General features: G+C 46.5%; 2 protein-coding genes across 18 annotated transcripts in view; one reads left to right on the forward strand and one right to left on the reverse strand.

Annotated features, from left to right (window-relative positions):
- Positions 1–2,154, forward strand: part of TRAP1 (TNF receptor associated protein 1) — a 51,503-nt gene extending 49,349 nt beyond the window's left edge. For both annotated transcript variants that reach the window (XM_043454791.1, XM_043454792.1), the window contains exons 17-18: positions 1,661–1,733; positions 1,904–2,154. In XM_043454791.1, coding sequence (XP_043310726.1) covers positions 1,661–1,733; positions 1,904–2,005 — 175 coding nt within the window. In that variant the 3' untranslated portion in view covers positions 2,006–2,154. The remainder of the gene's footprint in view (positions 1–1,660; positions 1,734–1,903) is intronic.
- On the reverse strand, positions 2,096–27,738 carry DNASE1 (deoxyribonuclease 1). Of its 16 annotated transcripts, none has more exons than XM_043454818.1 (11): positions 27,589–27,714; positions 18,541–18,607; positions 11,401–11,817; positions 11,069–11,142; positions 10,136–10,264; positions 4,488–4,635; positions 3,833–3,916; positions 3,222–3,334; positions 2,988–3,142; positions 2,556–2,652; positions 2,096–2,437 (listed from the first exon to the last, which is right to left on the reverse strand). In XM_043454818.1, the coding sequence occupies exons 5-11, from the start codon at positions 10,238–10,240 to the stop codon at positions 2,390–2,392; spliced, it is 750 nt and encodes a 249-aa protein (XP_043310753.1). In that variant the 5' UTR covers positions 10,241–10,264; positions 11,069–11,142; positions 11,401–11,817; positions 18,541–18,607; positions 27,589–27,714; the 3' UTR covers positions 2,096–2,389. The 16 variants fall into 16 exon arrangements, with proteins under 16 accessions (XP_043310753.1, XP_043310748.1, XP_043310750.1 ...); XM_043454813.1 differs by having other exon boundaries at positions 10,136–10,357; XM_043454815.1 differs by having other exon boundaries at positions 10,974–11,142.
- Between the last annotated feature and the right edge of the window lie 2 nt (positions 27,739–27,740).

Below are 27,740 nucleotides of genomic sequence, written 5' to 3' on the forward strand. Positions count from 1 at the left end.
TGTGCTGCCTTCTCAGCTGAGTATTTTTTTTCTTTAGCATTCTTGTACATGTCTTTTTTATTTGATATTTTGAAATTTCACTTTCTAACTTGCTGTTGTACATGGAGGCATTTTTTGTTTTGGAAACTAACAAACAGCAGTAATTTTTTAAATCAAGTACCTAAGTTACCAAAAATGTTAGAAAAAGTCCATAGTTTCCCACCACCACAGTCACTGTACCCTATATATTTCTTTTGGACTTTAAGCTATGGGTACTTTGTTTTTTAATATAATATGTGTCTAGTTTTTTAATTTACCACCTTAGCATGTTTTTCCTCCTTTTTAAGCGTTAATTTCCTTAAAACTATTCGGGAGTAGGGAAAGGTGCCTTTTCCAGCTTCTGAGCCAAATTACTAGCCACACGATTACTAAGGAGGAGATCTGAATTGGCTCAAGGCTGGCCACGCAGAGTGTCAAGGGCCTCTCCACAGCCACCCCGGTTGGCAGGTAGGCATAAGCGATACAGGCCTGTGTAACGGGTGTGTGGCTCCCAGCACTGTGTCCAGCAGAGATGGGCACTGACTGGACACCCATTGGCTTTAACTAGTTCTGGCACAAATGTAGTTTTATAAGATAGCTGTGCAGAGGGCTCATTTTCTATTGCCAAAAGACTTTAACTCATTTGCTCTAGAATTTGTTCATATGTTGAGTCTTTAGTATTCTCAACCATATGGAGCTCGTGGTGGGACACTTCCAGTGTGGGGTCCTCACCGTGTAGACATTTGCTGCTGTGAACAGTGCTGGGCGGGGGGGACGGGGCGCCACAGACACTGCCGCTGCCCTCAGCTCCTCCCCCAATGCCTTCAGTTTTATCAAACACCTTCATTTCTGCCATTCAAAAATGAAAATTACACCTTATAATTTTGATGTTTCCTATTGTATTTTTTCCTCTGCAGAAAAAATTTCAGTTCTTATGTAGTTAAAAAGTCTTTTCTTTCTGACTTCTATGTTTGTATTTAGTCTGAAAAGGCTTGCTTTCCCTTTTGAAGATTATAAACAGTTTCCTGTTTTCTAGTATTATACTTTACTTTTAGTTTTTTTTTTTATACTTTGCTTTTAGTTTTTACATTTAATCCTTGATCGCTCTGGAAATTATTTTGGTTCTTGGTTTAAGGAATCACATAGGAAGAAATTTGCTTCCTGGGTGCTGCCCAGTTATCCTGTCTTATCACATACTAATAAAATTGCTGTATGAATATGACCATTTATACACTGTCCACTTTGCACTATTACCATTCCATTTTCCAGAACTAAACTACTTGATTATTTGTGCTTTATGTTTTAACTGGGACTCCCTCCTCCAATTTCTTCTGATCTTCCATGTTTACTTTTCTTTATGAATTTGGTAGTTTTTTTTTTAAGGAATAAGAATATAATTTAAGGAAAGTTTCACTTCTGTCTGTGGTCCACTTATCCAAGAATATGTCTTTTTGTATGTTAAATTTGACTTTCTTTACCTCAGGAGTTTATAGTTTATATATTAATATCAAATTTTTGCCAGGTACTGCACTCTTCTTCATCACCCTTTTGGTTGTTGTCGCATGTTCTAATGACCCCAGCATTTCAGAAAAGTCACCCCAAGTTACCGGCTCTGAGCTAGCGTGTGGTTTCCGTGTTGCAGGCACGTTCTCATCAAGAAGCTCAGTCAGCTGAGAGACAGCGAGCCTGACCTGGCCCAGCTGCTGGCGGATCAGGTGAGGCTGCTAGAGTGGGCGAAGAGCAGGCTGAGGCTTTGAGGTTTCCTCTAAAACCCTGTTTTAAACAGAACAACTCTCTTCCCTTCTTCTCTTTGCATTTGAGGTCCCTGGGTTGGACCCAGGCCTTGTTCCCCCTCCCACTGACAAGGTGCTGTCCTGCTTTTCAGATCTACGAGAACGCCATGATCACAGCGGGACTTGTTGACGACCCTCGACCCATGGTTGGACGCCTGAACCACCTGCTTGTCAAGGCCCTGGAGCGACACTGATGGCTGCGGACGCGGGGACAGACACAACCGTGGGCAAGGCAGCCTGCAGCCAGTCATTAGGGAGTAGGCACACACACAGGAACGACTGGCGCGAATGACAACACCCCCTTTGGAGCTTTATTTAAATTAAAAGGCATTTCTTAGTTTTAGACTTTCTTTCCCGACTGAGAAGATGGGGTGCTCTGGTGACAGAACCGCCACACTTATAATGGAAGGGGGTCAGGTGCTCTCCTCAAATTCCAGCTGCTGCGGGGTGGTTGGGGGTTCACGGGGGAGGGAAGGCACTGGGTTCCTTAAGCTCCACCCTCTGATCTTAACTGTGACAACGAGTCAGCTGTCTTCAGCTCCTGGCGTGAGGCAGAGATCGTAGACCCCAGGATGGACTTATGTCAGTGTCACCGCCACCGGGTAATGGTCACTGATGGCCAGGGCCTGTGGGAAGATGGCAGTGAGCACAGGGACCCCAGACACCTAGTCGTCTATGGTCGTGTGCCTGAGGTGGTTTTCTTAAGTCAACAAAAAAAGCAGGGTGTCCAGGACAGACACTTACCATCTCATTGCTCAATCCATATGCAGCTTGGAAATCAAAGGGAGCAGCCGAGCCAGGAACCACAGAACTCTGGAGCAGAGACCCTGCGACCACGATCCTACAGCAGAAGACATAAGAGCAAGTCCCCTTGAGCCCAGGGTGTGACACTCTGCACCTGCACCTTGGGTCCTGGCCTGTCCCCCCAGCTCCTCTGGGTCTGCTGAATGTCACACAACCCCAACCACGCTTCAGTGCCACCATGGAGTCAGTCAGGCCCCAGCTCAATGTTGTCCCAAACTGCGTACCACTGACCAACCTCCGTATCTGCCAGGGTCGTGTGCTCCCTAAATGTGCTCCAACCCAAAACTAAGAAATGCCTTTCCTAAGTCAGGAGGGTGAGTGTCCGGTCTTGGGAAGCACTTCTGAAGCTAGTGGCAGCAGCACCCTGCTCACCGGTCATAGGCGCAGTTTGTGGATGTAGCCGTGGTGTCAGCACTGTCAGGAATCAGCCACTGGAAGGCGGAGCTCGTGCGCAGGCGGATGGATGACCACTGCGAGGAGGTCACGTAGCTGCAGTCAGCGTTGAAATCACCCATCAACATGATGTCCTGCCAGGAGACAGCCACGGGTTGGCCCAAGGCACGATGGGGGCCCCCACAGCCCAAGGCGGGGATGGGGGGGGCTCACGTTCAAGTCCCACTTCTGCCGGACATCCAGGTAGACGTCGTAGAGAGAGTTAATCTCAGCCACTGCGTCCGATGGGGCCGAGTGCAGGGGAACAATGGCAAACTCTTTGACCTCTGTGGAGACAGCAGAGCGGGTGTTGGCTGGGGTGGAGAACAACTGAGACACCCCTCGAGGGTGGACGTCTTCCTGAGTAACTTCAGTGTGAGACCAAAGGGGCTGTGGGGTGCAGCACAGGACAGGCGCACTCACTGGTGGAGGGGGACGAGAACTTGACCACAGCGGGCTCCCGGCTGAAGCTGTCGTTCCCGCAGGACTCGCAGCCATCGTCGTACTGGTAGGTGTCCAGCACGGACACCTTGTTGGGTCTGCAGAAGGCCAGGCCGGAGAGTGGTCAGCCTGGGCTCAGGCACCACGCAGACCCACTAGCACAGAGCTCCCGCCAAGGCCTCCTGCCTCTGCATGAGCTGTGAGCCTCGAGGGGCACAGTGCAGCTCAGACCCCTGCTCTGGAGGCCCCAGTTCTTGCCCCCAAACCTGAGGGGAGGGGCACACGGACTCTAGGCCACATTGAAGCCTCCTGTGTGCCCGTGAGGTGGAGGCCTGCAGCGTTACCTGAACACAAAGAGGTAGCGCTCCTTGTAGCTGTTGCGGCCCAGCGGCTCACTGACCACGTAGTGGTAGTTGTTTGGGTCATCCCTAGATTGAGGAGACAAACATCCCAGTCAGGAATTGGTGGTGGGGCGAGTCCCAGGGTACCCCACACCTGTGTCCCTGCAGCCGGGCTGACCTGGCACTGTGCCCGGGAAGAGACAGTCGTCATCATCCCCCTCCCCCCAGGCCTCCTGGGACCCCACTTCACCCACTGGTTGAGATGGTCCAGCAGCTTCCCCACGGCCACCAGGTGGCTGTCTCTGACCTCCTGGATGAGGACGATGTCATAACGACTCACGATCTGGGGACAAGGCCACAGTGCTGCTGAGCAGGCAAGCGGAGACCGCGGCATCTGAGCCGGCTGAGCTGCTGCCCCCACCCCGGACACTCCCTGTCACAGCCTGGCCTGGGACCCTAACACCAGCCATGGACACCACGGCAGTAACGAGGGCCTGTCCCCCTGACTGACAGGTGGGCTGAGACCTTGATGCCCCCCATCATCACCACTGCCAGTCACCCTCAGGACTGACCACTGGCCCAGGATTCCCAGGGCCTGTTAGACAGCCCACCTCCAGCTTCCCCACCCTGAGGGCCCTGGGGACAGAGCTGGACTTACCCGCACAATGTAGCTGGAGAGTGTAGCGTTGGACATCTTGGTCTCCCCAAAGGTGCGGATGTTGAAGGCTGCTATCTTCAGGGACAGGCCCAGCTGCAGCAAGCCAGCCAGTGCGAGCAGCAGCCCGGTCAGCCTGGTGCCCCTCATCCTGGAGCAGAAGGGAGAGCCACGTGTGGGCTGGGGGGCAGACTGGGCCCCCTTTCCTCCCTGAGCCCAGCTGGACAAACAGCCAGGGTGAGAGCCAGGTGCCAAGGACCACGTAATGGGCCCTAGATCTCCTCACCCCTCACCCACCAGCAGATGAGCTCCGTGAGGGTCGCCAGCCCAGGAAGCCCCTGGCAGTGTAGTGCCAGCTCACTGCACTTCACGCTCCAGATACCCCCTCCACGGGACTGGCCAGGGTTCTCGCGGTCGGGCGTCCACCTCCTATGCGCACAAGTCACCCAGCCCTTGGGGCACCGGGCACACTCACCTGAAACCTTTCATAGAGAACTCTGCCAAGGACTGGTATTCTGCAGTACTAGTTCTCTCCTCTGGCTGCTTAAAAAATACTCACAGAGTGCTAAGAAATGCAAGCGGGAGCTGCCGCAGCTCCACACAGCAATGTCTGTCCCCCCTGGGGTTTTAAAGGCTCAGGCAGCTGTGCCCTTTCCCAGGGCATCACCTGGAGGACACGGAACAATGGCCCTGCCTGTGTGCCTTTCTCAGCGGGTGGGTGACTGCCACGTGTTTATTTTGAGAGGCACAGGTCCCTTGCCTCCGTAAAAAGCACCTGATGATATTTGCACTTGATTTTAAAGTCATTCCATATAGCCAAAGGCTCTCTGGCTTTTGCACATGTTGCTCTCCCAGGGATGGGGAGCAGGTGACCTGCAGGGCGGGACGCCAGCGACACTCCAGCTGCAGGATCTGAGGTGACCTCGGCGCCGGCACAAAGCCCGACTGTCCCTGTTGCGAATGGAGCCCATGGTGGCAGCTCTGTTCCAGAAACCCCTCTCCCCCCAACCCCAGCCCCAGCCCCGCTTCCTGACCTTTCCCTGTGGGGGCTTCAGGGTGGTGGGCACCAGGAAGGGGCAGGGGCTGCAGAGCCCACCTGTGTGTGCAGGCGCAGGTGACAGGAGTAGGTCACAAGAACACGGTCAGGCAGCAGATCGGGGTCTGCCAGGCCTTGAGTCCAGTCATTTCTTCTTGGAATCCTTTGCCTTCCCATTTGTATTCACTTCCTGTGGCTGCTGCAACAAGTCACCACAAACTTCATGGCTTAAAACTATAGAAACTTATTCTCTAGTAGTTTTAGAGGCCAGAGATCCAAATCACTGCACTGAGCTGAAATCAGAGTGTCACAGGCTGCACACCCTCGGGAGGTCCTGGGAGGCCCTTCCGCCCTCTTCAGCTTCCGGAGGCTCCTGGTGTCCTTGGCTGTGGCTGCACCACTTCATTGCCTTCCGTGTCAATTCTTTCACCCTCAGAGAAGGAGGTGAGTGAGTGTAGGGTCCTCCCAGATAATCTGGGACCATCTCCGTATCATGAGATCCTTTTTTGCCATGTGATGTTTCCAGGGATTAGGACATGGAAATATCGGAGGGAGGGTGGCATCATTCAGCCCATCACCCCATCAATGGGGGCTCTGCCCCGTTAGGGAGAGGCGGTGGTCACCAACGATAGCCCTGCAAGTAGGAAGGCTGGGTCCCTCCCTGGAATGGAAGGGCCTTGCAGTGGCGGGCATGTGGGGTGTGTGTGCAGGGCTATGGGGACTGGGCTTCAGGAAGCAGGAGCAGCCTGAGAAGAGCAGTCTTCAAGGACCAAGGTCAAAATCATAGAAGTGTCATGGGTGTGGTGAGCTGGTCATGAAGGAGGAGGACACAGGATTAAAAACAACTCAAAGTAAACCAAGACCAGAACCCCCTGAAGTAATGAGAACATGCTGACAGACAGCTCTGGCGGTCAGCAGGAATGCTAGTCAGCTCCTCGAAACGGTACCTACAATGCAGGGTCACGTGGCCTTGCCCTCAGGCTGCCAGGAGCCCCCCTGCAGCCTTTTGCAAAGGTCTGATTGCTGACTCTCCTGTTTTAAAATCTCCAAGACTGCAAGAGGATCAAAATGAAGATTCTAACCACTAACCAAGACCATGAATGCATCCAGAATAGGTGCCTTGAACTCTCTTCCATGGACTTCGCCTGGACACGCAGGTGAAGCTCTCTGAGGAGCGTGAGGATAAACCAGTAGGTGGCACGGCCGTGGCTCATACGGAGGGTACCTGGACCCCGCTCCCCAGTTTTCAGGGACACAGGCACCTGTTGGCACCCCTCTTCCCCCATCGACCAAACACTGCCCCTTATGTGCCAAAGAGCTGCCCTCCCTCACCAACCTGCCAGAAAAAAGGTCCCAACTATGGCCTCACTTGCACCAAGTGCCCAGCTCCACGGCCACACCAGCAGCCCTAAGTTAGGCCCACAGAGAGGCAGGCAGCACAGCCCGGGAAGAGCCCAGCCAAGAGTCAGGGGTGTGGGGCCCAGTCCAGGCTCACCCACTGCACCTTCGACCACTTTGAACCTCAATATCTTCAACTCTAAATAAAGTCTGTATTAAGGATCAACAGATAGAACGAAAAGATCATCTCACATCTTAAAACTTCATCCTATCCTAGACCATCACTTCCCTGGTGGTCTAGTAGCTAAGACTCCACACGCCCCATGTAGAGGGTCCAGGTTTGATCCCTAGTCAGGGAACAAGATCCCACATGCCAAAACTAAAAGATCCTGCATGCTAAGATCCAGTGCAGTTAAAAAAAAAAAAAAAGACCCAGTGAGCGCCCCCAAGAACTTGGGGTGGAGGGGTGCAACCTGCACACCAACATGTGGCCCAGGAGACAGAGGGCCCACAGACCCAGGGGAAAAGAAGGGCGCAGAGCAGCAGTGCCCGGAGGAGCCCACAGCGGAGCTGCCGGCACGGCAGGATGCGTTTTACTTTTGGGGAAAACGGTGATACTAAACATCTCTCGACACTCCAGCGTTTCAACATGACATCTTGCTACATTGCTTTGTGTAATTTCATGTCTGCAAAGCTAGGTTTCTGGCAGTTACTGAAAAGGCAATTACTGTGTAAGTCGATATGGAAAAGGCAACAAGGGTGACCATGTCCAGTCTGATTCCAAAATTCAAGAAGAGCCTGACAGGCAAATGTTTCACTCCTAAGAAATTACGGCCACTTAAAAATGCAATGAAAAAAATTTTATGTTTACATTGTTTTCCGAATGTCTATTATAAGTTGTTAGGATATAAATACTGTACTTAAACTGTTTGGACTTAACGATTTAAAAATGAAACTGTTACTTCTTTGGCCTGTGGGTCCCTTGGACCTCTAAGTCTAACACACACAATTGGGGTGCCCCCTCCCACGATGGCCCCCACCTGCCCAGATGCCAGACGCCTCAGGCTCACTGGGGTCCCTGCTTTTCCTCAGCTCCACCCGCTCTGGTTCGCCCGTGCCTGTCCTTCCCCAAACACAAGCAAACCTGCCCACTGGTCTCCCCACTCCCAGAAACTCTCCCCACAGTCCAGTCTCCACACAGCACCCACACATCTTGTGAATCAGATCACCCTACTCCCCGGCTTAGAACCTGTCATGGGTTCCTCCTGTCCTTAAGGGGAAAGCAGGCACCCACCAGGGGCTGGGCGATGCGAGCTCAGGGCCCCGCTCTGCCCCAGGGCCGCCCAGGTTCCGCTCACGTGCCTCCTCAGGGAGATCGCCCTCCCCCACCTGACCCTGCCACTAGCATGGTCCCAGTGTCCCTTTTCCGTGACCCTTATCACTGGTTTTCTTTGTTTTAGTGTGTTTGCTCCTACCTGCTTATGCTCACTGAAGGCCAGCCTCTGCACTATTAATAGAACACAAGCTACATAGGAGCAGGGACCTCGTCCGTCTCATCCCTGAAAGATGCCTGAAGGGCAGAGGCCCTGTGCTCACCTGCCCCGTCACCTCCTGCCCCCCACCTCCCACACGAGAGGACGTCCCCTCCTCACGGACCCCCCAGAGAACCCGGCAAGGCCGCCTGTCCTGAAGCACAAGGGACACTGCAGGGCGTCCAGGCGGCTCCCGGATGCTTGGCATGAACTGATCAGAAGCTCCCAGGAGCCAGCGGCTGCTGTGCCCACCCTCAGCCAGACCTGACCTGGATTCCTTCTCTCCCCTCAAGAGGGGTGTTCACTGGCCCCAAGACAGAGCACTCTGGAGGACGAAGGGGCTTCCGTCCTTTACTCGAGATGGTCAGTGTCTCTGCTGGGACACCGCTCTAATCGGTGTCCGACAGACAGTGTGGGTCAGCAGTCATCACTCAGCTCAGCCACTGGCCTTGGCCCATGACCCCACCTTAGCTCACCGTCCCTCATGAATTTATTTCTGTTCATTATAAGGAAACCATTAACCCAGGATGGAAAGGTTCTCAGCATGGCATGTGTATGAACTGCTATAACCCACAACAGTTTCAGAGTCATGCTCAGCACAGCCCTGACCTTGCCCCCTCACCAGCTACGCCAGTGCCCGCTGCGTCACTGCCACAGGCCACACCTGGGCCCCGTGGCCCACCGACCTGAGTGCCAACGTGCTCGCCTTCTGCACGTCACAGACAGGCCTCTCCTGGCTCCTCATCCCACCAGAGGCATTTTCCACGGTGTGTGCTGTGAAGACTGGCATACCTTAAGCCTGAGCCCATGAACAAACAGGTTCAGATTCCTGATGCCTGAGGCCCTGAAAGATTTAACTAGAGTCACGGAGCTCCACTGACTAGACTCCCAGTGAGTAACATTTCCAACAAAGTTGAGTGAAAAGCGTCCCCCAAATCCCCAAGCCCCCTCAGTCTCTCCCAAGCACAGAACGCCTCCTCAACAGGCTCTCCCCCCATCCAACAGGTCTCCAGAAGGTTCAGAGTCCAGGACAGTGTGGATAGTATGAGCTGGTCATGGCAAGGTCTGCAGAGAGATTTTCTACTGATTTATCTTCCAGTTCACTGGTCCTTTCTTCAGCTGTCTCTCATCTACTTTTAAATCCACCTAACTGAATTTTAAATTTGTTATTGTACTTTCCTCTTTTAGAATTTTCAACCTTTTATGAATTCTAATTTTCTGTGAAACTCTCCATCTTACCAATTTCAATGTTAATTGGTTATTTTAAACTCTATGTCTGCCAACTCCAGCATCTTAATCTTCTGTGGGTCTCTCACTCTTTCCTTTCTGTCCCATTTATCAGTGTAGATAGTGACTAGACGCAGAGTCAGGCACTGTGTGTGACAAAGGAGAGGACTGGGACGGTGTCTCCCTCCACGGGGCAGCAGAGGGGGCCGGCCACCCAAGGTCCGAGCGGAGAGACTGGCATTTTTAGGGCTGTTGCTCCTGCCAGCCCTCAGCTCTTCCCTGGCACCACGAAACGGCCAAAGACCCAGCTCTGCTCCATAAGCACTTCTGCATCTCTGGCCTCCTCCCTCTCAGGGATCTCCACCCTTGAGTCCCACTGCCTCCACAGCTCCCAAGCCCCCAGAGTTCAGTCTCCCCAACCCCACAAGATTACCTGGGGCTCCTCTGGGTTCTCTGCCTTTTGGCAGCTGCCCCTGCCCAGCTCCCAAGAGAGAGGCCAGTGTAGGAGGGAGACTCACCTCTTCAAGCTCCCCTCTGCGTTGCGGGCCCCAGGGTGGCGCTCCAGTCCTTTGAGCAGGTGCCTTGAGTCCTCGGCAGGACTGGTCTGCTGTGAGCAACTCCATAGCCAGAAGCAGTCTGTGTGTTACCTGGAATGCGTCATTGAAGTAGATAGCTGGAGGCTGTGGTGGGTAACTAGGCAAGCTGGTCTGACCAGCAGGCTGTGCGTGGACATCTCTGAGCTAAAAACGCAAGAGAAATGCAAGCCAACGAGAGATGATCATAAGGAAACTAGACCACACTCTCTGTCCAACCAAGTCTCTGGGACTAAAGATCTCTGTATCCTGTTTGAAACCTAGAGTACTTATTCTCATTACCCCAGTCCTAAAGGTGAAGATGGTGCAGGGCAAGGACACAGCAATGCTGTATTCTGTAAGGCTGTCCTGCGGCTCCTCAGAGAATGGCAGCACCTGTCCTGAGCTGAGGTTTACCGCTTCGCTCAGAGAAGAAGCCTTGGGGCCTGCAGGCAGCCAGCTCCAGGCCTGTTTCCTCTCTGGGGACTCTGCCCCCCTTGGCCAGGTGGGCGATGCTATTTTCTGAAAACTCTAAGTACCTGCTGTGCTTCCCACCTGGGACCAGCCATGGGGCTTCTCTACAGACACTAGGGTGTTTCACACTGACGGTTTCAACACAGTTGTCCAAAGGGGCTCCTGCATCAGGGCCTCTGCACTGCTCCTCCACCCCAGACACAGGGCTTGTCCCTCCCTTGACTCGAGCCTCTGCCCAGACGCCACCCCACCACAGCATCCTACTCAGCAGCAGGCTTTGTCCCACTACTGTCTCCTTCACCCTGCTCACTTTCTTCTGCCCACCAGTCACATCTAACACAGTGTACGGTCAGCCTCATCCCACTGGGCCTGAGTCCCGCAGAGCTGGGGCTTACGCAGCAGCACCTGGGCACGGCCTGATCCACAGCAGGTGCTCACTGAGGCCCGGCTGAGTGAAGAGATGAAGGTCAGTCAGGGGCCTGCTGGACAGAACCAGGGCTTTAGATGCTCCAACCTCTTCAGCTGCTCTGGTTGTGCCCATTTAAGTGTGAGCATCTCACACAAGAGGAACCCCACGTTGGCCCTCCCAGGTGACTGAGTAAAGGAGCAGGCTTCTGCACAGGGCCAGGCTCCTCAGCCTGGCAGAGATGTCCGCCTCCTCGGGAACTGCAGGGCTCTGGTCAGTGGCACTGATCTCACCCCATGTCTATACCAGCTTCAAAAACACATCCACTTACCTGTGAGGCTGGCTTTCCAGACACCTTCCCCCAGGGCCTGCATAAAAGCAGAGTCACAGTCAAGGGACAGGGTCTCAGGCAGGAGCAGCGATGACCTCAGGAGACCAGGAATGAGTCCAGTCCGGCTCACTCGGGCCAAAGTCAGAGTGGCCTGAGGTGGGTGGCCTTGTCGGTCTGGGTCCACACTGTCCAAAGACTGCTGAAGTCGTAGCAGGCCATACAGAAGGCCTGCGCAAATGCCTTGATAACTGGTTGTTTCCTCACTTGGGCTCCCATGAAGAGACATTGATCTTCGCAGGAGCCTCAGCCACAAATGACACAGCACAGGAAGCTGGTAAAATGCAAATGTGCTGCGGGAACGACACCACGTCATTTCCTCTCAGCCTGTGCCATCTCCCTGGTCCCACTCACACGCAACTAGTTTAAAAAGAAGAAAAAAGGGAGTGTTAATAATGTCAGTCAGCTGAGCGACAGGACACCTAGCTGTCCTGAAATTTCATCAAGCTCCAGACAGGCCGTTTCATTTGTGTGCTTTACTCACTTTTTTCAAGACAGAGTAAGAGAGGCCCCTAAACAATGAGAAAACCAGGCAAGAGGTGGTGTGATGTGTTCTCAGCCACTGGATAAGTGCAAGACAAGGATCCGAGAGAGAAGGGAAACCAAGACAGTGGGCCCAATGGTTTGGGGTGGGAGGGCACGTGCAGGGCACTCATGCAGCTCGCTGGATCTTAGTTCCCTGACCAGGGAATGAACCCAGGGCCATGGCAGTGCCAGTGTCAAGTCTTCCCCACTGGACCTCCAGGGAGCTCTGGGCTCTATGACCAGCCACAGCCGATGTGGTTTCCAGGCTACAGCGCAGGGAAGGGAAACAGAGACCCAGCTGCCCATGAGTGAGGAGTGTCTCCCTGGGAGGTCAGGGAGGCCCGGGGGCTGGAACGTGTGGGACAGAATGTTGGGGAGCAGGGGCTGAAAAGCAAGCAGAGCTCCAGGACCTACAGAGCACTCCCTCAAGTCTTCAGCCAAAGACAAGTTTGCACCTGTCTGAGAAAAACTGTGAGGAGGCTGGAACAAGAATCCCTGGAAAGGAGCAGACAGAACCACCTCCTGAGCTCACACAGGAATGGGGATCAACTGTGCCCCCACAGACCACCACGGAATAGCTCCCTCATTCACACAGTACTGGCTGGCATCCCCAGAAGGGCTTCGTCCTCAGTAATGAGGCCAAATTATCTGTACACCAAAGGCAGCTCTGGATCACCCTAACACAGCTCAGGAGCAGTTCTCTAAAGGATCAACTGATGACAAGGAACTTAACTGCATGCCAGACCAAGATAAATACTATTTGAAGGAATATAACAAAACAACATAAATACATAATGTCCAGTATCCAATAAGGAAATGGCCAGGTCTATTGGTCAGGGGACAGAAACCACAAGGTATTTTAAACAAGGGAAGTTTAGTATAAAGAGCTATTAACTATTTATAAGAACTGACTAAAATGAACCAAAAGGTATAAAATACTCTAGGGTGCAGGGAGGATTCAGGGCTGGGAGACAGCAGTTTACAGGACGGTGAAGCTCACCAGGCTGAAGCATCTGAGACGCTGCCAACACAGTCAGCCAGGAAGCTGTCTGCAGAGAGTTCTGTAAAGCCACCAGGGTGGAGGTGCTGATGAACTCTCACCAGAAAGCTGCAGGAGACCAACTCGGGTACCCGCGGAACATGCCTGGCAGTGCCTGTCCCTTTCCAAATATATAAACAGCCTCATCACTGGCACTTGGGCAAGTGCTGCTGAATTGGTAGCTAGGACACTGCCTGAGAAGGTGCCACAGAAGCTCTCTAGGGCTAAGCCGATGTCACAGAACAGGAATGAGCAAAGCGCAAAGCACCAGGACACAGGCCCTTTCTCCTTCAGCCCCTCCAATGAAAAAGGTTGGTATCAGGCTAGCTGGCAAGGGGGGTAATGCTCCACTATCACAAGCAGGCAATGAAAGGTGGATAGACAAGGCATGTGAAAAAGAAGAAAATATGACTTATGACCATAAGAAAAAGCAATCAATAGCAACTGATCTAGAAGTAACAGATATAAAGGAATGATCAGACAAGGACATGCTTCATATACTCAGGAAAGTAGAGGAAATATGACCATAATGAGAGAAATGGAAACTATAAAAAGGCCTAAGTGGAACTTCTAGAGATGATGATAATATCTGAAATGCAAAAACACACAGTCTGGGATGAACATCAGATCAACACTGAAAAAGATCATACAACTCAAAAACGGCAACTGAAAACTGTTCAAATAAAGGGCATAGAGAAAAAAAGGCATCAGATACTGACAAGCAATCCAATGTACATGAGTTGGAATCCCAGAAAAAGGACAAGGAGGCTCTTTAGTTCTTCTTCATTTTCTGCCATAAGGGTGGTATCATCTGCATATCTGAGATTATTGATATTTCTCCCAGAAATGAAGCTTCTGCTTCATCCAGCCTGGTTATTTCACATGATGTACACTGCATATAAGTTAAATAAGCAGGGTGACAATACACAGCCTTGATGTACTCCTTTCCCATATGACCACTACAAAAATGTACACAAAAATGTATCACTACAAAAAATCAACTAAAGGCCAATCAACACATGAAAAGATGCTCAACATCAGCCAGTCATTATCAAAGAAATGCAAATCAAAACTACAATGAGGGTATCATCTCACACCAGTCAAAATGGTCATCATCAAAAAAATCTACAAACAGTAAATGAGAGGATGTGGTTGGTGGGAAGGTAAATTGATACAGCCACTATGCAGAACAGTAGGAAGATTACTTAAGAAACTAAGACTAAAACTATCCTATGAACCAGAAATCCTACTACTGGGCATACACCCTGACAAAACCACAATTCAAAAAGACATGTACCCCAATGTTCATTGCAGCACTATTTACAATAGTCAGGACATGGAAGCAACCTAGATGTCCACTGAAGAGTGAATGGATAAATAAAAAACTGGAAAATCCACAAATATGTGGGAGTTAAACAACATGCTCTCATACAACCAATAGGTCAAAAAGGAAATCACAAGAAAAATTAGAAAACACACTGAGACCAATGAAAACACACACACCAGACTTTTGGGATGCAGCAAAAGCAGTGCTAAAAAGGAAATTTATAGCTATAAATGTTTACATTAAAAAAGAAGAAAAGTATCAAAGCAATAGTCTAACTTACACCTTAAGGAAATAAGAGCAAACTAAAACAAAGCTAGCAGGAGAAAGGAAATAATAAAAAGAGTATAGCATCAATAAACAAAGAAAAGAAAAATAGAGTCCAGTTGTATTTCTACACACTAACAATGAACAATCCTAAAAGGAAATTAAGAAAACAATTCCACTTACAATAGCATCAGAAAGATTTAAAATACTTGGGAATAAACTTAATCAAGAAAGTGAAAGACTTAACACACTGAAAAGTATGCATCATTGCTGAAAGGAATTACAAAGAACACATGAATACACAGAAAGATATCTTACTTTCATGGGTTGGAAGATTTAATAAGATGTTAGCACTACCCAAAGTGATCTACCCATTTGTGCAATCCCTACCAAAATCTCAGTGACTTTTTTTTCACAGAAATAGAAAAACCTATCTTATGGTTTTCTATATGGAATATCAAAGGAACCCCCCCAACCCCGCCGAAGTATTCAAAACCACCTTGAAAAAGGACGAAGTTGGAGGTCTCACACTCCCTGATTTCAAAACTTTGTACAAAGCTACAGTAATCAAAACAGTGTGATACTAGCATAAAGATAGACACACAAACTGCACAGCTTTGGGACTGGCAGTGATTTCTTGGATATTACACCAAAATCACCAACAAAACAAAATACAGCTAAATTGGATTTCATTAAAATTAGAAACTTTTGTGCAAAGGACCTATCACAAAAGTGAAAAGACAACCACAAAATGGGAGAAAATACCTGGAAATCATTTATCCCATTAGAGTCTGATATTCAGAATATATAGAGAACTCCTACAACTCAACAACAAAAATCAAACAACCAAATTTTTTAAATGGGAAAAGAAAAAAACTTTTTGTAATGGGCAAAGGACTTGAACAGGCATTTCTCAAAAGATAAGCAAATGATCAATAAGCACATGAAAAATGACAACTATCATTAATTAGCAGTGAACTGCAAATCAAAACTGTGATGAACTTTCACTATCTTCCCATTAGAATGGCAACTATATTTTAAAATTGTAAGTTTTATAAGGATGTGGAGAAACTGGAATCCTTATGCACCACTGACAGGGATGCAAAATGGTACAGCCACAGTGGAAGACAGTATTGAGATTCCTCAAAAAAATTAAACAGAATTACTATGATCCAGCAACTTCACTCCAAGGTACCCAAAAGAACAGAATGATGAGAAAGTTCTGAAAATGGACAGTGTGTGGGTAGTGGTGATGGTTGTACAACAACATGAAAGCATTTAATGTCACTGAACTGTACACTTAAAAATGGTTAAAATTGTGAATTTTATATTACATATATTTTATCACAATGAAAAACTATACAGCTAACAGTATACTTAATGGGAGAAATTAGATGCTTTCTCACTAAGATCAGGAAGAAGGTAAGAATGTCTATTTTTACCACTCCCATGCATCATCATACTGGAAGTCCTAGGTAATACGACAAGAAAAGGAGATAAACGTTACACAGATCAAAAAGGAAGAAATAAATTAATCTTTATACATAGATGACATGAATTATCTATGTAGAAAATACCAAAGAATTAACAACAAAAAAAAACCCTTGAAATAATAAATTACTATGACAAGGTTGGAAATACAAGATTAACTGACAAGAGTCAACTTCTGGTTTCTAGTTTCACATGCAAGGAGATTGGAAGTCACCACTCTGTCCTGACAAGCAGTAAAAAGCTGAACTGACTGAAAATCAACACCTTTTCTTGGATCCATAACGAGGAGGACACAGGGCAAACCACTGTTCCCAAGTCTGAGAGACAGACACATGAACACAAGAACCTTAAATGCACATTACTAAGTGCAAGAAGGCAATCTGAAAAGCCTAGTTGCCTGTTTCTCTGGTAGCTAAGAGGGTACAGCATTTGCTTGCAATGTAGGAGATCCAGGTTTGATCCCTGGGTCGGGGAGATCCCCTGGAGAAGGAAATGACAACCGACTCCAGTATCCTCTCCAGTATCCTTGCCTGGAAAATTCCATGGACGGAGGAGCCTGGCAGGCTACAGTCCATGGGGTCACAAAGAGTCAGACACGACTGAGCAACTAACACACACATACTCACACACACCATCTGAGTGTGATCAAGGGAGGGCGGGGCTCCCGTATTCTGCCCAGCCCCTAACTCATGGGAGAGAGGCCCTCTCTTGGGCTGGGTGTTATGAGAGTACTGGGGCCCTGACCATGCTCATCCCAGCTCACGACGTGGCAGATCCACACCAGAGAGGCGAGCTGAGTGGACCCCAGGCTGCTGCCTTCCCTCTCCCACAGACGGCTCAGCAGTAACAGTGGAGAGCAGTTTACCACTCCAAAATCACGGTGGGGTGACTGCAGCCATGAAATTAAAAGACACTTGCAAAAAAAATAAAATAAAATAAAAGACTTGCTCCTTGGAAGGAAAGCCATGTCAAACCTAGACAGCATACTAAAAAGCAGAAATATCACTTCGCCAACAGAAGTACATTTAGGTCAAAGCTAATGGCTTTTCCAGTAGTCATGTATGAGTGTGAGAGCTGGACCATAAAGAAGGCTGAGTGCTGAAGAATTGATGCTTTCCAACTGTGGTGCTGGAGAATATTCTTCAGAGTCCCTTGGACGGCAAGGAGATCAAATCAATCAATCCTAAAGGAAATCAACCCTGAATATCCATCAGAAGGACTGATGCTAAAGCTGAAATTCCAATAGTTTAGTCACCTGATGCAAAGAGCCACCTCATTGGAAAAGATCCTGCTGCTGGGAAAGATTGAGGGCAGGAGGAGAAGGGGGCAATAGAGGATGAGATGGTTGGATGGCATCATCAACTCAATGGACATGAGTATGAGCAAACTCCAGGAGACAGTGAAGGACAGGGAAGCCTGGCATGCTGCAAGGGTTGCAAAGAGTATGCAAAGCGGTTGCAAAGAGTCAGACACGACTGAACAACAACAAAAACCATATGCTGGCTAGTTTACAAGAGACAATGAGGGAACAGCACAAGCTGGGGGGAGCCATCCTAGGGTTATAAAAATATCGAACACTGACTTTATAACCTATTCCTTTAAAGAAACCAAAATTTTGTAGGATTAGCTGGTAGAGCGGTTTGGGTATCCTAACTGTGCTTAGACCATTGCACACAATGGCAAGAACATGGTTGGTGGATAGACAAGGCCCATAAGACAGAAATGGGCCTCAGGGGAAAGAGGTGCCAGTCCAGACATCATGAAATGAAATTAATTCAATTTTAATAAGAAATGGGATTCAGAGGAAAATAATTTAGTAACTAGAATAAGCAGGTTAGAGGGAGATCTCCTGTAGAAGGAAAGCAAAGGATAGGCGTCAGCCTGGAAAGATACTGAGATTGTATCAAAGTGGGTCTGGCCAATCCAACAAATAATTTGGGATAATATTCAACATTAGGACCAGCATGGGGCTTGTCTCCTGACCTGGATGGGCCTCTTGACTACTTTAATACAGATGGAACTGAACAGGCCATGGGACAATGGCCCTCCAAATCCATGGAAGTTCTCTGGGGGCACTTATTATAACCCTGAAATAAACAATAATAAATAGCACATAAAAAACCCTACAAGCCAAACTCAATGAACACAGGTGCAAAACATTCCTTTAAGAATTATACGTGCAACTTGAAATAACAGTGCATTGAAAGATCAATACTTGGGCTCTAAAGATGGCTGTAGTGGCCACATACATTCTGAGTGTTAGTCACTCAGTCATGTCCGACTCTTTGCAACCCCATGGACTAGCCCGCTAGGCTCTTCTGTCCATGGGATTTTGCCAGGCAAGAATATTGGAGTAGGCTGCCATCTCCTTCTACAGGGGGTCTTCCCAACCAAGGGATCGAACCAGGGTCTCCCACATTGCAGGCCGATTATTTACCTTCTGAGCTACCAGGTAAGTCCTTTCATACATTCTGGTTCTTCCCAAATCACTACATAACACAGATCTGAAAAACAAATGCTTATGAAACATTTACAACAAAAACAGATGAAAAAGTATCTGCAAGAACCTGAGGCCCCAAAACACAGGTAGATTTATTTTGTATACCTACAACACAGTGTCCAATATAGATAGATATATAGCCATACCCCACGTGTGTTAAGTGCCCATGTTAGAGAAAGCAGAGGTAAATAACAGCGTGTCACAATAAATCTGAGATGATGAAAAACCCAAATAATCAACAAGTGTTCACCAAAAAGTATACTGAGCCATTTTAAGAAAAGCCACTGAAACTGGGAATGATTTTGCCTACTCCAATCTGCAGTATATATGCAAGGGCCAGTGGAAAGGCCTAGAAGGGTCTAGCATCTATGACTTCTCAAAATTGATTCACCAGGGCCTCTGTCCAAGAAGGGCCCCATACTGAGAAGAAACTACTGGCAATGGAATAAAAAACAGAGCAGGAAGGAGACAATAAAGATGAAAAAAAAAGAGAGAGTCCAGATAAAAGTGGGCAAGGGAAACAAAACTAAAATCTCAGAAAGTCACTGTTTTTCTTTTTAACATTGCCTGAACACACCAGAAGAGAGAGCTCTGAAAAGAAAGGAAAGCTATCTGAATCAAGCTTCCCTGTAACAGTTCAGGAAAAATGAATATACCCAAAAATGAGCAACAGAAAAGTATAATGAAGTGAAACACCATATAATGTTACTGTAAGAAAAAAAGAAATTGAAGAGCAAAATAACATCCCTGCAAACAAAACAGCATGTCAGGAGGAGGACACGCTCAAAAAATGGATCAAAACTGTAATATACTACTTCAATATAAGCTTAAAATCACTAAAAATATTATACAAGCCATGAACGAACATCATAACTCAGGTTTTCAAAAATTCAGAAATGAAGAGACAATTTAAGAATTAGAAACAAAAGGAAAAACTCATTTCAGAAATAAACATTAAAGCAGAAGGAACAAGAGAGCAAACACAATAACCACTAACTCATGAGGAACAGCCAGGAGTTTTCCCACCAGGGAAACCCTTAAGGCTCAGCTGGTAAAGAATCTGCCTGCAATGCAAGAGGCCCAGGTTCAATCTCTGGGTTGGGAAAATCCCCTGGAAAAGGGAACGGTTTTTCCAGTAGTCACATACATATGTGAGAATTGCACCATAAGGAAGCCTGAGTGCTGAAGAAATGATGCTTTCAAATCGTGATGCTGGAGAAGACTCTTCAGGGACCCCTGGACTGCAAGATCAAACCAGTCAATCCTAAAGGAAACCAAACCTGGATACTTATTGGAAGGACTGAAGCTCCAATATGTTGGCCACCTGATTGATGAGATGACTCACTGGAAAAGACCCTGATGCTGGGAAAGGTTGAAAGGGAAAGGTTGAAAGCAAAAGGTGAAGGGGGTGGCAGAGGATGAGATGGTTAGACAGCATCACCAACTCAATGGACATGAATCTGAGCAAACTCCAGGAGACACAGAAGGACAGGGAAGCCTGGTGTGCTACAGTCCATGGGGTCTCAAAGAGTCAGACACAACTTAGCAACTGAACAACAACAAAATTTTAAAAAGAAAACTAACTGGTAACCCTCTGAGAATGACAGAGAACCAATTCATTACTTTGAAAACTGGATAAAAAAATAATCAAAGATTTATCCTGCCTTTCCTATATGAACTACAGCACAAAGAACCCAAATACTAGTAAATAAGGCTGTCCTTACAAAATTATTCCAGACGATATAGGAAACCAAAGTTATAATTAGAATATCACCACTTCTTGTTGTTATTGTGCAGTCGACTTAGCAAATATGACCATTATACAATCTCAAATGAAGCAAAAGTCTAGGCACTGAGCATGGAGGGCTACTGTCATTTAAAAAGAGACCAAAAACCACATTATAAGCCTTCTGATAAATAAATAATCTATGAGACTAGGATTTAATCTATTGGCAAGACTATAAAGTCTCTGGATCCAGCTGGAAATTTGCAGGAACTACAGAAGACAGAGCAACATGTCAAACGATACTACAAATATGCTAATAAGCAAAACCCAAATCTGTGGAAAACTCCACAAATCAACCATCTAATGTCCTTCAGCAGATACATTACAAGGAAAATAAAGCAACTGAGGGGAAAGATGTAGATTGAGAAACTGAGAAGTCATATAAGGGTCTTCCCTGGTGGCCCAGTGGTTAAGACTCCATGCTACCAAGGCAGGGGTTCCAGGTTCAATCCCTGTTCAGGGCACTAGATTCCACACGTTGTAACCAAAAAAGTTAACATGTTGTAACTAAGACCTGGTGCAGCCAAATAAATAAATATATAAATATTTTTTTTAAAAGATGAATACGACATAATGGTTGGAAAAGGTCAAAGAAGGTGCCTAGGACATAACTCATAAATGTTCTTTTCTTCCTAGAGGAAAATTCAGTGTTTATTTGGGGCCAGTTCAGGTTCAAAATTAAAGGTTCCTTTACTAATCACATGGAGCTTTCAATCTCTGAAAATGTTACCCAGTCACATGAATGTGACTTAATGATGTGATAAATAATATGACCGAATGAATGTGACATCATGTGACAATATGACATGTGAATTTTTGGAAAGTCATATTCTTGAGTTTTCTGCATATTTATTACCATTCTACTAACCTGATGAAATACGAAGGCAACAAATGGAAATTAGAATTTTAAAACACTGAAGATAATGCTCTATTTCTTAGGCTGGATGGTAGATACACTTTTATTTATGAACATTCTTTAAACTACTTATTTTCTTAGAAATACATGTCAATAAATCTTTTAAATTGAAGAATTGCCCTTCAATCATTAGTGCTTTCTCCTAAGAACTGACAGTTGATTCCTATTGCATCTGGGCAAACTTTTAATTTAATTAAAAGATCTATTAGTATAAACATCAAAAATAAGCAAATATACACTGTAACATGTATTCCATTATATACATCACATGTATATTCCATATTTTGTCCATCCATGCATCCACTGATGAGCATTTGAGCTGTTTCTACCTTTTGGCTATTGTGAGCAGGAGTACATGTTTTTAACACCTCTTTTTTTCCTAGTTCTGAGCAAACACCAAAGAACAGAATAACTGGGTCACATGGTAATTCTATGTTCACCCTGTTAAGGAACCACCAAACTGGTTTCCACAGCAGCTGCACCATTTTGGACCTCTAGGAATGCATGAGGGTTCCAATTTCTCCACATTCTCACCAACATTTATTTTCTATTTTGGAGGTCTTGACTTTTTTTTGTTTTTGATGGCTGTCCTAGTAGGTGAGAAGTGGTATCTGACTGTGGTTTTGATTTGTATTTCTCAAATGACTAATGATGTGAGCATCTTTCTATATGCTGTGAGCCATTTGTAATTTGTATATCTTCTTTAGAAAAATGTCTATTCAAGTTCTGTACCCATTTTCTAATAGGGTTGTTCCTTTTTGTTGTGGAGTGGTAAGAGTTCTTTGTGTATTATGGATACTAGATCCTTATCAGATATATGATTTTAAAATGTTTTCTTCCATTCTGTGGGTTGTCTTTCCCCTCTCTTGACAGTGTTCTTTGATGCAAAAAAGCTTTAAATTTTGATGAAATCCAATTTATGGATTTTTTTTCTTTTGTTGTTTTTTTGTATTTTTAGTGCTCTATCTAAAAACCAACGGTCAAATCCAAGGTCATGAGAATTTATCTGTTTTTTTCTAAGAGTTTTATGGTTTCACTCTTAGATTTAGGTCTTTGATCTGTTTTGAGTTAATTTGTGTATATTTTGCATGTGTATATTCTGTTGTCCTACCACCATTCATTCAAGAGATTATTCTTTCCCCACTGAATGGTTTTGGAATCCTTGTCAAAATCAAATGTCCATGATGCATAGGTTTATTTCTGGGCATTTAGTTCTATTCCACTGCTCTGTATTTCTGTTCTTATGTCAGTAGCAAAGTTTTGATAACCGTAGCTCTGCTGTAAATTTTGAAATCATCCCCCAACTCTGTTCTTTTTTAAGATTGTTTTGGCTATTTAGGACCTCTTAATATGAACTTCATATGAACTTCAAGATCAGTTTTTCTACTTCTGAAAAAAGAATATTGGGATTTTGTCAAGTATTACACTGATCTGTACATTACTTGGGGGAGTATTGTCATCTTAACAATATTATGTGGAAGATGATCTGACCTAATTTTAACATCAAAATTATCAACTTTATTAAGGAAAATGTTGTTTTGCATTGAGGCCAGTACATCTGCATGGAATCTCCCCTTAAATTCATCCAGCAAAATTAATAGAAACATGTATCACACAAAAAGATAGCAATGGTAGACAGAAATGCAGTATAACCTAGGATGACTTTTGTATACTTTTGACATGTAAAGCAATCATTTCCCCTCTGGATTTCAACAATTTTGGCAGTGCAGCACACAGGATTATACAACAGTAAATAAAACCTTATATGGGGACTTCCTGGTGGTCCAGGGGTTGGGAATTCACCTGCCAATGCAAGGGACACAGGTTCAATACCTGGTCCACAAACTAGGATCCCACATGCTGCAAGTGTGCCACATACTGAGCCCATGTGCCCTAGAGCCCGGGTTCCAAAAGAAGTCACTGAAATGAGCATCCCCTGCTCACCACAATTAGAGACAGCCTGCGCACAGCAATGAAGAGCCTGTATGCTGCAAAGACCCAGCACACCCTAAATAAATGAAATTTTAAAAAGCTTATATGATCAAAGAACTGAGAATACAGACAACTCTTCCCTTGTTCTGCCCTCTCCCCAGCCCCTGACAAGATAAATGAGAGGGAGCCATGTAGGTTTGGGGATTTATAACCAAACCACAGACCCGGGAAAAGAGCCTTTCACTTCTTTCACAGAACTGTTTAAAACAGTAACTCAGTGGAGGATGTCACAGTTCCAAAAAGGAACATATTCCAGGAGGGTAAGAAAGTGATAATCATAGCATATTCAACCTTCGCCTGTTTCCCCTAGATCCCAAAATTAGCTACTCCTATGGGCTTGGAAAACAGCCTCTCCTTGGAATACCACTCCTTTCATTGTGTCTACATTTTCCCACACACTTCTGCACTTGCTCTCTTTCTGATATACCCTGTAAAGTTTATCAAACACAAGGACAATTCTGACTTTTAATATATTAAATGTCCTTGCATGTCCCTGGCAGTAAAGTTCTGCCACAAATGCTGGCAGGGAACAAACACAAAGTATTACCACTGAACTAACAGGGACCCAGTAACATTGTTTCTGGACACTGTCCCTCAGCTTAGTCACACTGGGGGACTCCTGCCTCATTTCAGTGGGAGACTGTGAACCTCAGAGCTTCAGCTAGAGCTAAGTCACAATCAAGTCCAGGTCAAGGCGGCTCCCATGGTTCACCTTGGGTCAAAGAAAATCTGCCCCAGAACTTTGTTCCTTGAAGGGAGGAATCATGTTTAACCCTAAATTCCAATCACCTCCTCGCTCAGTTTTTGGCATCTCTTTTATGTTTAGTCAATAGGATTTGCTCAGTAGGTATTGGCTAAATGTAGTTACCATCAGTCTCTAGCTTGGAGACGGTAAGAATCATCTGTGAAACTTTCAAATGACAGGTTGGGAAACCTATCCAAGACTAATTTAGCAGGTCTAAGGGTGGTGTCCAAGCATTCCAGTTTAAAATATTCCACAGGTAAATAAGCTGAAAAGCTAAGGTTAAGGAATACTCCCTTCTCTAACCTACACTTTGATAACTCATTTTGCTTTAAAGAATAATATGGCCAGACTTGAGCAGGCGGCAGAAGAGAGAAAGGCAGGGGGCGGGGGGTTCTTTCCCAGGCTTCCAAGAGATTTAAATCCTAAATGAAAAAAATATGCAACAGCTTCACAATTGTCCTTCCTTCACATCATCCCAGCCATGTTCCCATGCATTTATGATTTTTTCCCCAGTATAGTATGATGTTTTGCCATCTTAAAAATCTTGCTAGGGGGAGGGGGAGACTATCCTTTCCAGGACTAGCTAATTCCCAATAATAGTAATCAATTTACTAGGGAGCAGTCTCTCATATGCAAATTCATCAACTCGTTTATCTCTCAAAGATGAAGTCAATATTGCCCCTGCCCTGATCATCCCAGGCCAAGTGCCAGGCAACTAGAGATCATCTCTATAGACCAATACAGTCCATGGAATTTTCCAGGCCAGAATACTGGAGTGGGTAGCCTATCCCTTCTCCAGGGTATCTTCCCGACCCAGGAATCGAACCAGGGTCTCCTGCATTCCAGGCAAATTCTTTACCAACTGAGCTATCAGGGAAGCCCATAGCCCAAAGTCCATGGGGTTTATTCAAACTAGCCAGTCCTAAATCCTCTATCCTGCTTTGCCTTGCCTTTTTCAGGGAATAAGGCTCCGGACCTAGGCTTTCCTCTCATTCCTGCTTCTGACTCCTGACCAAAACCTTCCCTGTGTGGCATGACATGCCCTCTCGTCTCTGGAAATTAATAGATTTTTCTTTCAATGGCCCTGGCTTCTCCTTGTCACCCAGTCACCTCTTACAAATCAAAATCCCTCTAGTACAAATGAGACACTCCACTGCTACCACATTTGTGCTGTCTACTTCACTAATTCAATTGGAACCTATATTACAAACTAACTTAGGTTTCCAAAAGCCGACATTAAATACCACCTCCTAACTCCTTCATATGGAGGAAGTTCTTGAAAGCCCTATTCGCATTTGAATCTCAACACTCAGAACTAAATGCAGTATGACCCAGCAATCACACTCTTAGGTACAAACCCAAGAGTACTAAAAACACACACATACATACATGAAATGTTCACATGGCCATTAGTTATAGTAGCCTAAACATGGAAACAACTGATAAATGGATAAATACAATGTGGTATATCCATACAAGGTATATCCATACAAGGAAATATTATCCCACCTTCAAAAGAAATTAATTGATTCATGCTACATAGATGACCCTGAAAAACACTACATTCATTAGAAGCCAGAGAGAAGGCTTATATGATACAATTTACATAACATATACACAACAGGCAAATGCATAAAAGGAAAGTAGATTGGTGGTTCCCAAGGGAGAGAGTAAAGGGGAATGAGGCTCATGGGTACACAGCTTTCTATTTGGGGTTATAAAATGTTCTAGAATTGGATTGTAATGACGGTTCCTGCCTCCTGAGAAATCTGTATGCAGGTCAAGAAGCAACAGTTAGAACTGGACATGGAACAACAGACTAGTTCCAAATGGGGAAAGGAGTATGTCAAGGGTGTATATTGTCACTCTGCTTATTTAACTTATATGCAGAATACATCATGTGAAATATTGGGTGGGATGAAGCACAAGCTGGAATCAAGATTGCTGGGAGAAACATCAATAACCTTAGATATGCAGATGAGGCCACCCTTACGGCAGAAAGGGAAGAACAACTAACTAAAGAGCCTCCTGATGAAAGTGAAAGAGAGTGAAAAAGCTGGCTTAAAACTCAACATTCAGAAAGCTAAGATCATGGCATCTGGTCCCATCACTTCATGGCAAATAGATGGGGAAACAATGGAAACAGTGACAGACTTTATTTTCTTGGGCTCCAAAATCACTGCAGATGGTGACTGCAGCCATGAAATGAAAAGACACTCCTTGGAAGAAAAGCTATGACCAACCTAGACAGCATATTAAAAAGCAGAGACATTACTTTGCCGACAAAGGTCCGTCTAGTAAAAAATATGGTTTTTCCAGTAGTCATGCATAGATATGAGAGTTGGACTATAAAGAACGCCGAGCACCAAAGAACTGATGCTTTTGAACTGTGGTGTTGAAGAAGACTCTTGAGAGTCCTCTGGAGTGTAAGAAGATCCAACCAGTCAATCCTAAAGGAGATCAGTCATTCATTGGAAGGACTGAGGCTGAAGCTGAAACTCCAATCCTTTGGCCACCTGATGTGAAGGACTGACTCACTGGAAAAGACCCTGATGCTGGGAAAGAATGAAGGTGGGAGGAGAAGGGGACGTCAGAGGATGAGATGGTTGGATGGCATCACCGACTGGACGGACAGGAGTTTGAGTAAGCTCCCAGAGTTGGTGATAAGCAGGGAAGCCTGGCGGGCTGCAGTCCTCGGGGTCACAAAGAGTCGGACACGACTGAGCAACTGAAACTGAAGTGACGGTTCCACAACCTTGTGAATATACTAATAACCAACACTCTGAGAGTGAATTTTATGATCTGTAAATTATAACTTAAAAAAAAAACCTAACTGTATCAGTTTCCCAACAAAACTCCTCCTCGTGTATTCGTTACTTCAGTAACTGAAACCACGTTCTACTCGGATGCTCAGGCCAGAAACCTAGAAATTCTTTTCCAGAAACCCACAAGTATTAACAACTAATATGGTCACGGCAATTCAAACGCCTCAATATTTCTCCTTTCCCCCGACTTCAACTCCTAAATCCAGGCTGCCCTCATTTCTCGCCTGCATCACCACAGCCTCCTCCTAACGAGCCTTCAGGCTTGCCTCTCCAGATCAACTTTTACACTGCAACTAGAAACTCCTTTAAAAACAGTATCTATGTCGGCTCCCAAGGACCCCAAGTGGAAGTTCGAACCCTTAATACGACTTATAAAGTCTCTCAAACTTCAGTCCGCGGCGAACCTCTCCGGCTTCACGAGCCCCTCAAATCCTAACAACGTGCACCTGGAAGCCTGGAGAGGGTGGGCATCGCCTCACCTCGGCCCCTGCCCGCACGGGGAAACCTGCCCCTCAGGCGTCAACCTGCTTCCAAGCGTCTCCGGGAGGAAGCCCGCGCTCGGTCCCTCGGCTCCCGCCCCCGGTCTGGCGCCCCCGTTTACCTGTCGGCTCCTGACTCAGATGAGCTCTGAGGGGCCGCCAGTGAACCCGCATACATTTCCTGTGTAAACTGTGGTGCACCCAAACTTCAACTTCAAACTGCGGCGGAGCCCGAAACTCACCTCGACTCTTCCTCAACACTTAGTAGACTTCGCCGGGAGCCGCCTACAACCTCAGCCACACGGTCCTCGGGCGCCGCGCTCCGCCTGGCCCTGCCCGGCGCGCTAGAAGAACGCTCTCAGTCGCGCGCCCCGGCCGCAAAGGAGGATGGGAC

The sequence above is a fragment of the Cervus canadensis genome, chromosome 32 (assembly GCF_019320065.1).
Source record: "Cervus canadensis isolate Bull #8, Minnesota chromosome 32, ASM1932006v1, whole genome shotgun sequence".
Classification (NCBI taxonomy): Eukaryota; Metazoa; Chordata; class Mammalia; order Artiodactyla; family Cervidae; genus Cervus; species Cervus canadensis.